The following is a 15,703-nucleotide window of genomic DNA, read 5'->3' on the forward strand; positions in this document are numbered from 1 at the left end:
TGACCCAGGTCCCTCTGATCCAGGATGTCTCACACGAGATGTTTTCTCTCTGCCCTCAACATTCCTTCCTTTTAAATTCTCAAATTCCTCTCTCCTACCACGCCTTCCCTTCATCCTCAGAAATCCCTGGCCCATCCCTCGCTCCCTAGTCTCACAGCCTGTACCATTTTTCCCTCTTCTCTTTCCCCTGTAACCAGTTTAAACACCATGGTGGCCCATCCCATTCTCATCCACTTTCCCCTCCACAGATGCCCAAATCTCTAATCTTATTTTTCAAAAGATTAAAGCTAACCATGATGAATACATTTAAATTCTATCCCTACCATTACCACTCGTTCTACCTCTAAATCTCCGCATCTTTAACCTCCCATTTATTCATTGACTCCATCTTTCATTGGCACATTTGATGATTGTCACTACCTTAATCCTTTTATCTTAGGTTTTTGTTACTATCACACCTTTGTCTTCTGGGCCCTTCCTCTCTCAATTTCAATCTCTCCTGTGCTAAAGGCCCCTTTGCCCTCTGGACTGTCCTTTCCCCAACCGTAGCAGTGAGTTACTGCCAGATTACCCTCTTGAATAATGTCAACTCCCTTCTCCATTTTCTCCCTTCCCCTTGCTAAAAAACCTTTCACTCTTTTCCTTTACATAGTCTATTACAGAGGTCTAAACTCCTTAGCCTGGAATTCAAGGCCTCCCCACAACCCATACACATCTTGTCATATTGTCAGCACCTACCCGTTCAGCCACATGCTCCACTATTCCTCGTTGGTTGCCTTATGCATCCATCAAACTGAACTAAGCTCATTTTATCTCAACAACTCATTTTTTGTCTATACATTTACTTATAATGCTCCCTCCACTGGAATGCTGATTCTCCTAATCACAAGATATGTAAATTCTATTCACTCTTTAAGGGGCAGCTCAAAGCCCACCATCTCTATGAAGCTTTCCTCTATTCCTCCTGCTGGAAGAAGTTTCTTTCTTCTCTGAATTTCCATAGCACTTTATCTTCTTATGGCACTTGGTTTTTATTCTATCATACAGTTTTGTATGTACATATCTGGTGTCACTACCAATCTGGAAGCGCTTTGAGAAAAGAACCATGTTTTATACATCTTTATAAGCCCCAAAGCATTTAACAGTATCTAATGTGTAGTTGGTATCTGATAAATGCTGAATGAATTTTTAAAAATCAAAAGAGCACTTGTGAAAGGACAATTTAAAGAATATTTATTGATAAGATTTCTCCATAGATTTAGCTAAAAATATTGACAAATAAAAATGGCAAGTAATAGGATATATTGGAATATATGAGGAAGCCATTTGGTATAAACCAAACTCGGCTTGACCTTGTCTTTCCAAAAGGGCCTGACGGAGACGGTTGAGCATGCATTGTATATCTGCTTTAGACATTCCCTATGGCAAGAACAAAGGCCCTCGAGATAAAGGTGCAAGTTCCCTCCCCCTCCCTATGTTGGCATCTCCTTAAGGATTAAGCATCTTTCCTTAGGCTAGGAACTGATTGCTGCGCTCACCTGTGGCCACCCAGCTCGAGGCAATAGACTTGCCTCCTGCTACGCCCTCAGAGATAGCAGACCCACCACCTGCTGTGTCCATCCAGTGCTGTGCCAACAGGGCAATCTTGTGACTATTATGGGAGGGACATTTCAATGCTATGTGAAACACCCTGTTTGGGGGTATATAACCACTCTGTATACCTCACTTCTTTGGTGCCCTTTCTTCCTTCTGGAAGAAAGCCCCCGGGCCATGGTCCTCAGATTTTAGCTCAGAATAAACTCTCCCAAATTTTCATTTATAGATTGGTTATGGGTTATTTTCATCGACAATATTAATAAAATATTGTATTCTGCAATGTTATCACAATCTAGTTCATTTATTATGCAAAGTTACACAAATGATTGCTCCATCAATTAAGGCTAGATAGAAATTATTTTTCTCTTATCCTATCTATTCCTTTTAGTTATTAGGTGTCCATTTCCACATAGTTCTTAAAAAGATCTCAAAATATTTTTCCAGCTTTCAAGTTTTAAAATTTAATTTTCTATCCTTTGTTTCTTGTTCTACAACAGTTTGTGACACTTTTAGTAGCAATAACTGGTCAGGAATTTCAAGGTAAACTGTAAACTTTTATCTGTTGATATTTTCTATTTAATCTTGTTTATTACTTTTAAATACATGCCATATTTTTATTTGACCAAGCTTGAAAAAAAGGTACTAGTTAAGACATGTTAGAGTATAAAATGTCTTTATACTCTACTAGGAAAATGCTCTCAAAACAAGTGAATGGTTGTGTCAATAAAGGACCTATTTAATGTCCCTAAGATTGAGAGCAGACTGTTTTAAAGCTCCATTTTATGATGTTCTCAACACTGAATGTGCTACTTATAAGTGTTTCCTCAAGATGGTGTAAAAATTGAGATTTTCTTAGATCTAAGTTTCTAAGTTGGATTCCTAAAGTTGCCCCTGCCATTTAACTTTTCATTCTCAAAGTCACTTTCCTTCCAAATATTTAACTGTTGTGAATTATATTGAAGTTGCTATAGGTCAAGAAACTTTATTTTTCTAAGTTTTAGGATACCATTTAGTAAAGAGAATGAGAAAAAGTTTTATACACAAAGATACGATATATTCAAGTAATAGAATGTTGACTAGGACTCTTTGTTGGCTGATGACTGAACACAAGTACTCTGCTTTCTAAAGAAAACCATAAATAATTTGGGTTCAAATACCCCCCTCAATGTTCATGAAGAGACGGTGGTTCTACCCTGAAACTGTTACCCCAGTCCTCTCCCCTCTACCCTACCACACAAAGTCCATATAAACAGAAGTGTGTATGGACAGATTGGGGGTGGGGAGGAATGGAGAGAGAGAATGAATTGTCCAAACTGTGTGAAAGAGAATTAGTTTGTCAAAGCTGTGACGAGTTCTATTCCCCAACTCATCCTCAAGCCAAGAGAATTTTAGAGAATCACTTGCAAAAATTGAAGGCATTTGCCAAGAAACTATCTGAGCATGGTGAAAGAGAGCTGGAAAAAGACATCAAGGAAGACAGCAGGGGAATGGTGAAGCACCTATTTTCCCATTTCTTAGGGCAAGGATGTGTGAGCCCCGTGTGGTCAAGTAGGCGTCGTTGAAAATAGTTGGCCTTGAGCCTTCTGGCCAGTGTCTTCCGAGAGCAAACATCTAAAACCTGAGACTGTGGACTGTACCACTGAGGTGGGAGCTGAGGGGAGTGTGGAAGAGATGGAGTTAGAATGGACCTCCCATTTAAGGTAATGTGTACAATGGGGAGACCTCCCAGCTCACAACCACCCCCTGTCCCCAAGACTCATACATACAGCACCTAACCAGAGAGAGCCACACTTATAGGCCTGCTACACCAAGGGCAGAGAGATAGTAGTAGCCAAAAACGAACAAAAAATCCTACACTAAATGGATTTAAATAAGTAAAAATTGCCTAGAACAGAAGCCCTCTTTGGTTATTATTATCAAAGGTAGCACTAGATAAGTAACAGTCCCTTAAAGTAACTTTCCACTTCTCTGTACCTTTCCTGAACTCCAATTTCTTCTTTCATAAGGACACCAGTCAGACTGGGTTCTGGCCCACCTTAACGGCCTCATTTTAACTTAACCCCCTTTAAAGGTTCTATAACCAAATACCATCACATTGTGAGGTTCTGGGGGTTAGGGTGTTGAAGTATGAATATTAGGGGAACACAATTCAGCCCACAACACCAAGCAAGGGAGAAAAACGCCATTTTAAACAGCAAAAAGCCTAGAAGGTTGAGGTCATTTGTAATAAACATATAAGGTGGCCCAAATGGCCAGTGCAGGAGAGCAGTGCACTGGTAGGATGAGGTGACAGATACAGGCTGGAGTTTGCAGAGTTGGCGTGGTCTCATCAGAAAGAGGAAGGTGAAGCCTTAGTTAATATCCACGACTCAAGGATTCACTGCAGCGTTCAGCTGGAAAGAAGAGAGCACTTTCCTGGCCAAAATTTAGCTATAAATGCATAGCCCCATGATGTAGGGCACGGGAGTAGGGTAATTAATGCAGTACTCTTGCAGTCAGTCACAAATGGAATCCTTTTGTCTACATAGAGACTGGAATATTCAAGCAAACTCCAAACAGTTTGGAGACAGATAAAAAAAATCGAGATGAGAAAATAGGTGTGAGATTATGAAAGGTAAAATTGAACTGAACTCTGAGTGGAGGAGGGAGGGAAAGAGAAAGGAAGATGAAGCATGCACTGAAAGCGTCAGTCCCTTCCCTCCCTGGCGGGGCAGGGCAGTCTCGCTGCCGCCTGCCACAGGTGGGTGGAGTACAGCTGTTTGAGGGGAGGTCAGAGAAAGGACCTGAGCGCCAGACTTCTTCCATTACCTTTAAGCAGTGCCGTAATTAAATCCAACTGTTGCAACGCCTACAATTACTTAAATAAAGTAGTTCCACGTGGCTTCTTTTGAAGAGAATTGGGCTGTTTCCTCCTCCTACTTTTCCCTCCTCAAGTCCGTCTCTACACATCTTACTAGTTTAATCACACTTGTACCATTAGGAAATAGTTGTGGATCTTGTGAAAAAGGTCTTCCTCGGAAGGTTTGACTTCAGCTAGGATGCATGCCGTAGTGAAAATCTACTCCTCTTTCGAAGTGAGCTAAACCCATAAAGTCGGTGTTTTTTGAGTTCACATTTTTAAAGAAAATCTTTAAAGGTTTAAGACCCATATTTACTGAGACAAGTCAGAGATTGTCAGATACAAAAAGGCACAGCTGTTTTTCTTTTTTAAAGAAATAATTGCCTTGAAAGCCATCTACAGTTACTGAAATTTTGATGTGCCTGCTATGCCACTTATCTGCTGGATCTTCCAACACTGGGGGAAAACACCACTGTACAGCTGACTCTTTTAAAGGAAGTTCCTGTACAGAACTCTCCTCTATCTGCACAGCTGTGTAACAGACCCTCATCATAAACTGCAAGGAGGAGGAGGGACCTGGGTTACTGGGGTAAAAGCATTTACCTTTTGAGGAGACGGAAGTTAAAACACAATGTTTCTGTACATATTCAAAATTACGCTTGAGTTTCCTGAAAAAGCTATGATAAAGAATTTATAAACCATTTCTTCAAATTCTGGGAGTGCGTGTAACATCCCTCCTCAGCAAACATTTCCTAGGTCAGGATGGCTCCCCTCAGGCAGTAAGTTTCCATAACTAAAAGGATATCCCCGCACACTGAGAGGAGCCTGGCAGGTTAGGGCTAAGTTGTACCCAATTTGTCCAAGGCCTCCACCCACTCAGTTATAACCAAATGGGAGGATTTAAAAACAGGGCTAACCTGGGGTTGGCCCACTGGCATAGCAGTTAGGTTTGTATGCTCCACTTTGGTGGTACAGATGTTAGCTCAGGGCCAATCTTCCTCACCAAAAAACAAAAACTAAAATGCTAACCCACAGAATTCAATACACTCAAGCATACACTCAACATCACCAAATAACTTATTTGGAATCAGAATTAAAACAACATTTGACAGTTGTGAAATTTATGTTTATTCTGATACTTCCAGTCAGCAGTACAACTACTCTAGGACAAATTACCAGAGAAATTTTACATTATTTCTTCAGGACTGGGGTTTGTCGAAGACTTCAAATTTGGGATCTAAGAAGAGGAAAAAAAGGTTCAAGCTTAGCCATACTGCAATAAAATGCATTATCCAGGTTTCATTATTTAACTCATCAATCTTCTGATTTTTCTTTTTAGTGAATATCTACTATTTTTAAACATCTACGTGGAAATTTAACAATTGCTAAAGATTTACTCAGCACTTACTGTGAGCCAGGCTTTCTATTAATTGACCTTACATATATAGTCATTCAACGGTAACAACCATATGAGGAAGATAAGATAATTCTCCCTAAACATCAGGTGGGAAACAGGCACCAGTTAACTACTCAAGATCACACAGCTTGTAAGTGATATTGTCAGGATTCAAAATCAGGGAGTTTGAGGGGCCAGCCTGGTTGCATAGTGGTTAAGTTCAGTGCACTCCGCTTCAGCAGCCAGGGGTTTGCGGGTTCAGATCCACTCATCAAGCCATGCTGTGGTGGTGACCCACATACAAAATGGAGGAAGACTGCCACAAATGTTAGCTCAGGGCCAATCTTCCTCACCTCCCCCAAAAAAGATCAGGGAGTTTGATTTCAGACCCCTACCATTTCACCTCTATGTTATGTGAGCTCCTATACCAAGGGCAAACACTGATCCCACAGCTTCCCATCACACATCACTGTCCTAAAAAATTCACATGTAATTGTCATTTAATCCTCTAAACAATCCAAGTTAAGTATAAATATTCGTCACTTAAAATGATTTCCCACAAGAATGAATCCATAATTAAAAGGGACTTACCTTCAAATTTGAAGTTAGGGAACGTGTTCATGTCTGCTTTACCGTACATTTGCTTAAGCTTAAAAAGCTCCCTCTCCAGATCTTGCTGATACTCTGGACCAATATCAACAGGTCCTCCTGATGTCCTGTTGTATAAATGAGCAAGTAAAAACTCATTTCATGCGCTAGTTTACAAAAACAAAATTACTTTTCACTATCAATCTTCAATAGCTTTTAAAGGTATTCACGTAGGAAAAATAGACTTCTGAAAGAAAATGAGTATTTCCACTTGAATTTCAATTCGAACTATTTTAATATGATGAGGTTTCACATAAATGAGGCAACTTCAAACAAACCTTTAATGTTCAAGGTTTGTTAGTATTAAGGATACTTATTCAGTCAGAATCTCTCAGGGTCTAAGTTGCAACAAATTATAATGGCTAAATCTGTAGGCTCTGGAGTCGATGCCTGCTCCTGTTTGAACCTTAGCTCTACAATTCAGCAACCGCATAAAGCAGAGCAAGGCATGAACCCCTCTAAACTCTAGTTTCCACGTCTAAAACTGAAGGTCCTACCTAACGGCGGTGTTAAGAGAATTATAGAGACAATGCACATGTACCACTTAGCATGATGCCTGGCACACAGTGAGCACTCAGTAAGTGTTGTCTACTATTGTCTGATTTAAATCAGCCACCACCAAATGGTGTTTAAAAGAGCTCAGTGACTTTAAGTTTCGATAATAGGGACCTAACAAAGAAACAAATTATTTCCTATCCTCAGAGGTTTTGCCATTTTGAAGAAAAAAATAACATGTTTATAAATATTTATGCTGTAAGAGTTATGTGATAAACTTCAAAGATGTTTAAAAAGCTACTCAAACTGAGAGAGCACTTTGGCTGAGCTAATTAGGAAAAATTTATTTTAAAAAGGTGGCACTTGTGACAAATCTTGCCTTTGGGTCAGATTTTCAGACATTCTAAGACCGAAAAAGCAGAGATGTGGAGGTGGAAAAGCATCGGCTGGCTCTATGTGGGGAATACTAAAAAGTCTAGATGGAAGACCAGCAGGACCCAGATCAGAGGAGGCCTGGAATGTTAAGCCCAGGAGCTCGTATTTTAGTTACTGAGCCATAAAATGACAAAATCAGAATTGTGTTTTGGGAGGATAAACATAGCATCATGGACCAGCAATGGGGACAATTAGATCTAATTAATTCTTTGCACAAATTCTTCTGTGTTTGTCATGTTACTGGCTGCCTACCAATGAACAATAAACAAAAAATTTACAAGTGAAAATTCCATCAAGGGTAATAATATTTTCACATACGCCTATGATAAAAGCATAGGGTCTTACTTACACTGAAGAATTTCCACAAAGAATATAGAGAAGCTCTAACTTAAGAACTTGCTTATGATGTTTCTTGTCATGGACCCAATTTTATTCTAGATCAGCATGTGCGGTAGAACTTTCTGTGATGACAGAAATGCTCTATATCTGTGCTGTCTGGTATAGTAGCCACTAGCCATATCTGCCCATTATGCACTAGAAATGTGGCTAAGGTGACAAAGGAACTAAATTTTTATTTATACTTAATTGTAATTAATTAGAATTTGAATAGTCATGAGTGGATAATAGCTACTAAAATATACAGTACAGTTCTAGACAGAGCCTTCAACCAGATACTTTAATGACAGTCTTCCAGCTCTGGGATCTACAAGCTTTAGAAACCGCTTTGAGGAGATCTAGCCAGTCTTAACAATATGCTGGTTACTGACAGATTATGGCTGTTACAACTTTAATATGTACTCTTACGATCAAACAGAGTCAGAAATCATCTACCTTCTCAACTGAATATAAGTCTCCCAGCCCATCTCGTTTATTACTATATCCCCAGGCTCTAGCATGGTGACCAGAACACAGTAGACACTCAAGGGACAGTTGTTTATTTCACTTAAAATAATCTAGGCATGCTAATTTCTTGAATCACTTAATCTTATAACATCCTATGAAACAGGTACTCATGTTATCACCCCATTTTACATAAGGAAACTGAGGTAAAGAGTTAACCTGCCCAAGGTCATAAAGCTAACGCTAGTAAGTGGCAGAGCTGGATTCCAGTCCCGAGTGCATACTCAGAACACTTTACGCTGTTCGCACAAATGAATGAACCACAGACTCCTAAGATTCAGGGTACACCTAAGGATTGACTTTGCATTGCACAGGTTTTTTTTTTTTTTTGAGGAAGATTATCCCTGAGCTAACTACTGCCAACCCTCCTCTTTTTGCTGAGGAAGACTGGCCCTGAGCTAACATTCATGCCCATCTTCCTCTACTTTATACGTGGGATGCCTACTACAGCATGGCGTTTGCCAAGAGGTGCCATGTTCGCACCCAGGATCCAAACAGGTGAACCCCGGGCTGCAGAGAAGTGGAATGTGCGAACTTAACCGCTGCGCCACCGGGCCGGCCCCATTGCACAGGTTTTTAAGGACAGTTAAAGTGAAACACGATGATGCCACAACACCTCCAGATAGAAGACACTCAAAATCCTCAACCAGTTCTGTACATCTGCTTACTGCATAGTGTGATTTTAGGCAAATTCTAACCTTTTAGCCTTGGTTTTCTCATATATAAACCAGAGATAACATCTATAAGGTTGCTGTGAGAGTTTCATAACAACGTCTTCATTTCAATCCCTTCACTCTCTCCCTCCTTAGTTTTGGTGATGACAAAACCTTTTTTGTTAGTTGCCCAGTCTCAAAAGTCTCAGTGTTCTTTAACTGTTCCCTCTCCTCTGCCTCTCTACCAGGTAATAAAGACCAGTTCTTAGTCTCTCAATGTCTTGACTCTGTCACTTTAATATTCCCACTGATCTAAACACAAGGTTCTCATGAATCAATGCTTGATTATTATATTTTCCTAACATGTCTGTGTTCCCTCTCTTCTCATTCCAATTTTTCCAACACACTGTGATTAAAATTGCCCTCCCAATACAGAGTAATCTTGTTCCACCCCACCATCCTGCTCAAAAACCTTTATCACAAATGCCTATCATCATATCTTAAGTGCCCAGTCTGTAATCAAGGCCTTCCATAATCCCTCATTCTAGTCCCATTCTATCCTTACTGCTCCCTACCCTCCTCATACACCCTAAAGTCCTGGGAAACAGCATGACACAATTTCCCAAAGATACTTTGTGCTTTCTAGTTTTCATGCCCTAGCTCACACCATTCTTTCCTCCTAAAACACATCCTCCTTCCAACCCCACTTATCTGTCCAACCTTCACACCCATTGGTCATAACCTGGGGTAGACCCCTGGGTGTGGGTGTCTACTGATGGCCTTCTGTGGGTTTGAGAACCAAGCTATAAGCAAAATCTTGTGAGTAAATTCTTCACTTTTTAAAAAAACTGGGACTATGATCCATAGCTGTCCATGAGATCCTCAAGTGGGATGAATGACCTCAAACAATGCCTTCAAAGCCAAGACAAAACATTCACTCTTCCAAGCCACCTTCCAAAATGCCTCCAGCTACAAAGGAGCATTGCTTCCTATGAACTCCTCAAACACTGAATCGGTCACTAGCTTATTAGCATCTAACTCATTTTACCTTACATCATATTTACTTGTTTACAAGCTTTCTACCCCTATCAGATTTTAAGAGTATTGTGGAAATGCAGTGTGGTTGTTTCCTTTGTGGCCCACTGTTAATAGCCCAGTGCTTTGCACATAGTAGACAACTAAATAAAAGAAAATGGAACTAGGAATTGATGTACACCACTTTCCCAAAGATTTGAAGGTTCAACTTGATGATGGCTAAGGTCCAAAACTCTGTGATTCTATAATCATGTTTTCCTGGACTTGCTTTATGCCATTTCAGAGTCTTTCCTCCTTTGATATTCTCAGAAATATATACCTACGGATACAGCATTAAAGAAACAAATGCTTTGTTTATACATTTCCCCAAATCATGATGTCACAGAAAGGGTACTAAATAGAGAGTTAGAATATTTTGATTATATGTTTTTCTCCCAAATAGTTTTATGATCCTAGGCTAATCAATGTCTAAGAGAGTTAGTTTTCTCAAATATAGTTCCTAAATGATTTCCAAGGTCCTATGTACTTCTATGAATTGACACTGGTTTATAATAAATGACATTATAATAAGGATATATCTAAAATGACAATAGATTTATTTACTTATTTATTTTTTTGAGGAAGATTAGCCCTGAGCTAACTGCTGCCAATCTTCCTCTTTTTGCTGAGGAAGACCGGCCCTGAGCGAACATCCATGCCCATCCTCCTCCACTTTATACGTGGGACGCCTACCACAGCATGGCGTGCCAAGCGCTGCCATGTCCGCACCCGGGATCCGAACGGCGAACCCCGGGCTCCCAAAGCGGAACGTGCGAACTTAACCGCTGCGCCATCAGGCCGGCCCCAAAAATGACAATAGATTTAATGGGATTCTCCCTTGGAACCCATATAAGGAAGATAAAATTTGGGACTTAAAAAAAAAAAAATCAAGATCCTTATCTTCTTTTGGAGCACCTGATGAACCTCAATGTCAAGGATTAGCTCAGTGACGGTCTTAGACACCTTCAAATACCAAGTACTTTTTTTATTACCATTTCAAAACTTACATACTTTAAATATTTGTATTTACACCATGTTTCATTATCTATTCACTTACTGTCTCTTAGTTCTGTATTCTCTAATCTTGTCCACGAAGAGTTTCTGTATAGGATCGAGTTCCTTAAACGCCACTGCTGTAACACCAATGTTCCTCCTCAAATGGACTGAGATTGCAGACTGAACAACAGAGGACAACCTGAAAAGCCTCCGAAGAATCATGGTGATTCTGGTACTGAAAACAAGCGGCAGGATGTTAACATACTTTAACATACACATAATTGTAACATCTCTCTAAATATATCACATAGTGGGAATCTAATTCTACTAATTGCTACAGAACTTAAATCATACCAGAGCTCAGTGAATGCTAAGAACAGTCACCTGACCATAGCTCCCTTCCTGTCTCCACTCCCCACTGCAAGTTTTTTGCTTCTTAACCAAAAGGCCCTGGGATCTAGGAATAGTTAGGAAGAACCAGGCCCCTGTGCAGCTCCACTAGGGTTAACGCAGCAAGAAAGCACAAAATCCGGGAGGGGGTGTTTCTTCTCCGTGAACTTAGTCTTGGACCAGAGGAAACAGCTGAGCTAGGATGTTAGAAAATTGCCCACCCACAGCAGGAAAAGAACGACACTAGCCCCCAAATTAATGTGCCAGGTTTCCCTGACCCCTTCAAAAGGTCAAAAGGGAGCTGGGCAGGGAGACTGGAGACAGTTGCCTCAGCCATGATTGATAGCATGGAGGTTTCTATTTCACAGGCCCACAGGGGGAGAAACTGCTCTGCCTGTTACAGCTGCAGGATTCCAGGCATTCATGAATACCGTTAACAACCAAATCTAGGTCCAAAAGAACCCCCAAGGAAAAAGAGCAACCAGCCACAGCAGGCCACCAACAAGAGAGGGAAAATCAAGCAGTACCACCTAGTTAGTGACATAAAATTCATGGAAATGAAAGTCTGAATTTTAAACACATTAAAAATTCCAAGTCCTTAGACTTCCTGAAGCTAAAATACATGATTTTTCTAACTAAAAGATTTCCGTAGATAAAGTAGAGGATCATCTCAGTTGAAACCTCATTTAATGTCTCGAAAGGCTGCAAAAAACATCCCAAATTAGAACAAATATATGCAAACAGGAATTCCAAAAGAAAAGGAATAGAAAAGGAGGCCATAAGTAATTAGAAGAAACTTCCCTCAGATTAAGAAACACCGAGCCTATTAAACAGAAAGGTAACAAACCCGATGTTGAAATGGTGATATAAGATTCACACCTCAATAAAGCCTGGTAAAATTTCTGAACCTTACAGATAAAGTGAAAAACCTGACATGCTTACCGATTCTCACAACCTGCACCCCCCTCAAATTACCTAACAATAACAATAACAATAATCATCATCATACTGACACTGGACTTCTATTAAGTTATAATACTACAGCTCAAAGTGTGGTCTGTGGACCAGCAGTAATATACAAATTATGTTACTGGTCTACAGTAACACAAAAATTGGGAATAAGCATTTAGATTAAATTAAATTATAATTAAGTCAAATTACAGCAATTTGACAGAGTAATTTTTATCTGAATAATAAACAATCACAGTTATTTTGTGAGTCTTCATTATTTGGCCTTAATCTAATTTTTCCAGTAATTCATTTTTATTGTATTCTTAGAAGTATCTACAAGGGTTGGGGGAAAAAATGGCCCCTTACTACAGGAAGCACTAAGCTAGAAGACAGTTGAGCAGCACAGCGGTTCTCAAACGGGGTGGGGGTATCCCCTGCGGATACTTGGCAATGTCTGAAGACATTTTTGGGTGTCCTGACTGGGGTGTTATTGGTCTCTAGTAGGTAAAGGCCAGGGATGCTGCCAAACCTCCTAAGATTACAATAACAATAATAATAACAGCTTTACCACAATAAAGAGTTATCTGGTCCAAAATGTCAATAGTGCCAAGGAGAAGCCCTGGAAAAGGACATAAAAACTACCACAAGAAATCCCACAATCAACAAAATACCCTTCACCTGCCAGGATGAAAGCAAACTATGCGAAGAAATTAAAGAAGCCAACAAATATCACTCACATCCCATTAGAGAAAAATACTTGAGAAAAGACTCCAAGCAAACAACAAATGACCTTAAACTGCTACTATCATTCCCATTTTACAAATACAGAAACTGAGGCTTAGAGCTAAGTACCTGGTCCAAGTTACACAGTAGAATTTGACTGGACACAAACATTTTTAAAGCTGTGCAACACAATGTATATTTTTCTCTTCTGGCAACTTAAGGACACACTTAACACTTAGCAATAAGGTCACCACCTAACATTTGTTCAGCCGTAGGTATTTTGCAAAGTACTTCCATATATATTCTCTCATATCCTTATGGCAATATTGTTAAGAATTAGAAAGCATTCTTATCCTTCCTTTACAATTAATAAAACTGTGTCTAAAAAAGGTTATTAAATTGCTCATATTCTCACAGTTAATTTGCTCTAAGTCTAAAGGACTGCAAAAATCATGTTAGTCCTTCTGCGACATGAGAAAAATCCATGTTCATTTTTTGGAATTCCATCACCTAAGTATTAATGATCCCCAAATCACATCTCTAATTTTGGTCTTATTCCTGAGCTCTCAACCTATACACTCAACAGCTTTCAGCCCTTCATAAATCTTTCAGGGCCCTCAAACTCAACTCGTCTAAAATATGAACACACAATCTCTACCAAAGCTTGTTCCTTTTCCTTTATTCTTTCATTTTTTTCCCCACTGATTAAATATCTAGTGAGTGTGGACTGTCCACTAGTCCGCACAACACACGTGATTACACAAATAGGTGTAAAATACCAACTCTGATAAGTGCTCTATTCGAGTGACACTGTGGGGTGCGCCACCAGAGCCTATGATACGGATGTGACATAAAAAGAAAGATAGGGGAAGACAACAGCAAAAGAGGGTACCGCCTGCGCAGACGCCTTGTGGTGACAGGCAGCATGGCTCTCCCCTTTGCAGTGATGACAGACCAGCCAAAGGGCAGTCCTTTCGCTGCCTGTTCACTGCACAATCCTAAAGTTAATCCACAATCTGCCCAGGCTTTTTCCCTCCTGGAAACTTTGCTGTGTCCGCTTGTGCCCTCTGGTCTCTCCCCCAGTTCAAGCAACCCCCTATCCTGCTCTGCCCCCCAGTCGGCGTCCTGTTCCTCAGGGTTTTTGAGATGTATGATGGTGCAAGGAAGTGAAAGAGTGTAAAATGAGGCTGCCTAACCGAGTTATAGAAATACCAACACTTTTAGGTAGGTTGCAAACTTCTAAGATGACGATAAGCTTTTCCATCTTCTGGTGCATGTTCTCCTTGAAACAGAACAACCTCCCGCGCGCCCCGGTTGCACAGGCCTGGCTGCAGACCTGCCCCGCGGGCATGACCTTGGGCTGCTCCAGCCGGGCTGCGTGCCAACGAACCCTCGGACCCCCGCCTCCCGCGCCACCTCGGCGTGCCCTCAGGGCGGGTATTACCAGGGCTCTATCTATATTGAGTCTACGCAAGTTCAAGGCCGAAGCGCCGAGGGCAGCAGTGACCCGGGCCAGGCCGTGAAGGTGCCCGGGACACAGGGCCGCCCTCTCCTCCTCAAGGGCTGAGCTAAGGCCCCGTGAACAAAACCAGAACTGGAGTCCCAAAAGGCCAACTAAGCTAGTCTAGTCACTCTCCCAGTCACCTTGCACTCAGTCCCGAGCTGCCACAGCCACCGCCGCTGCCACGGTTCTACTTCCGGCCCTGGCTCCGCCCCCACCCGCCTACCCGACCTCGCAATGCATTATGGGTCGCCGTTTCAGTCGGTCGACACTCGCCGGACAGGAAGCGTCTCGGAGACAGTCTGCGACCGGACGGCTCTAGGTGAGACAGAAACCAAACAGGAGGAGGAAGTGGAGGGTAAGTCCTTCCGGGTCTCCTGTCGACGCCTCCGCCATCTTTCCTTCGCCTAACTTGACCTACTGTCTTTTTCCCTCCCGGAAACCTTGTTGTGAACGCATGCGCACTAGGACTGGCCTTACCCCTAGTTCAGTCTCCCCCTTCACCCCCGCCCGGAGTTAGCGTCCTGTTCCTTGGGATTGTTGAGGCGTATGTTGGTGCAAGCAAAGTGACAGCGTGTAAAACAAAGCGGATTGGGGCGTTATGCTCCTTTGTGCCTCGTGAGCCCCCGTTGCGTCGGGCGTTCGTTTCGCGCAACCTGCTGGGAGTTGTAGTCCCGGACCCGGGGGTGCCTGGGAGGCGGGAGGGGGGTTGGAGTTTCTCCGCGCCGATTCCGCGGGAAGGGCCCAGGGGCCTCAACACTTCGAGTCGCGGGAGCTACAGGCCTTACCGGAAGAGACACTGCACGTGGAGCCCGCGCCGCCGCTTTCCTCAGCCGGCTCTGGAGCGCGGGCGGGGGCGACAGGGCCGATTCCGGAGCGGGTGAGTGCGGCCGTGGGGGAGGAGGGGAGCGCGGGCCCGCGCGGGCCGGCTTCGTTCCGGGGCCTTCTCCCCCACAGCGGCCCCCCCGCGGCCGCTTCTGTGTTTTGTTTCCGCTGGTCCCCGGCGCTGTGACTCCCATTTCCGTTCGTGGAGACTTGAGGGAGCCGGGCGGGGAGGGGCGGGGGAGGCAGTGCGGGGAGCCGAGGGGAGGGGCGGGGGGCGCGCG

At 42.3% G+C, this 15,703-nt stretch overlaps 2 protein-coding genes across 5 annotated transcripts in view; one reads left to right on the forward strand and one right to left on the reverse strand.

Annotated features, from left to right (window-relative positions):
* Positions 1–5,539: 5,539 nt before the first annotated feature.
* ATP5PF (ATP synthase peripheral stalk subunit F6) lies at positions 5,540–15,679 on the reverse strand. Of its 3 annotated transcripts, none has more exons than XM_046648062.1 (4): positions 15,386–15,524; positions 11,094–11,267; positions 6,423–6,547; positions 5,540–5,672 (listed from the first exon to the last, which is right to left on the reverse strand). In XM_046648062.1, the coding sequence occupies exons 2-4, from the start codon at positions 11,252–11,254 to the stop codon at positions 5,635–5,637; spliced, it is 324 nt and encodes a 107-aa protein (XP_046504018.1). In that variant the 5' UTR covers positions 11,255–11,267; positions 15,386–15,524; the 3' UTR covers positions 5,540–5,634. The 3 variants fall into 3 exon arrangements, with proteins under 3 accessions (XP_046504018.1, XP_046504017.1, XP_046504016.1); XM_046648061.1 differs by lacking the exon at positions 15,386–15,524 and adding an exon at positions 14,741–14,879; XM_046648060.1 differs by lacking the exons at positions 5,540–5,672; positions 6,423–6,547; positions 11,094–11,267 and adding an exon at positions 14,784–14,915 and having other exon boundaries at positions 15,386–15,679.
* The window catches only part of GABPA (GA binding protein transcription factor subunit alpha), a 36,171-nt gene continuing 35,331 nt past the window's right edge, over positions 14,864–15,703 (forward strand). The window contains exon 1 of one of the 2 annotated variants that reach the window (XM_046648058.1): positions 14,864–14,955. The gene's annotated coding sequence lies outside the window, so the exon portion shown is untranslated. Of the gene's footprint in view, positions 14,956–15,340; positions 15,478–15,703 lie in introns of those variants that run through there. The other variant, XM_046648056.1, reaches the window with a different exon arrangement.

Source organism: Equus quagga, chromosome 21 (genome assembly GCF_021613505.1).
Source record: "Equus quagga isolate Etosha38 chromosome 21, UCLA_HA_Equagga_1.0, whole genome shotgun sequence".
NCBI lineage: Eukaryota > Metazoa > Chordata > Mammalia > Perissodactyla > Equidae > Equus > Equus quagga.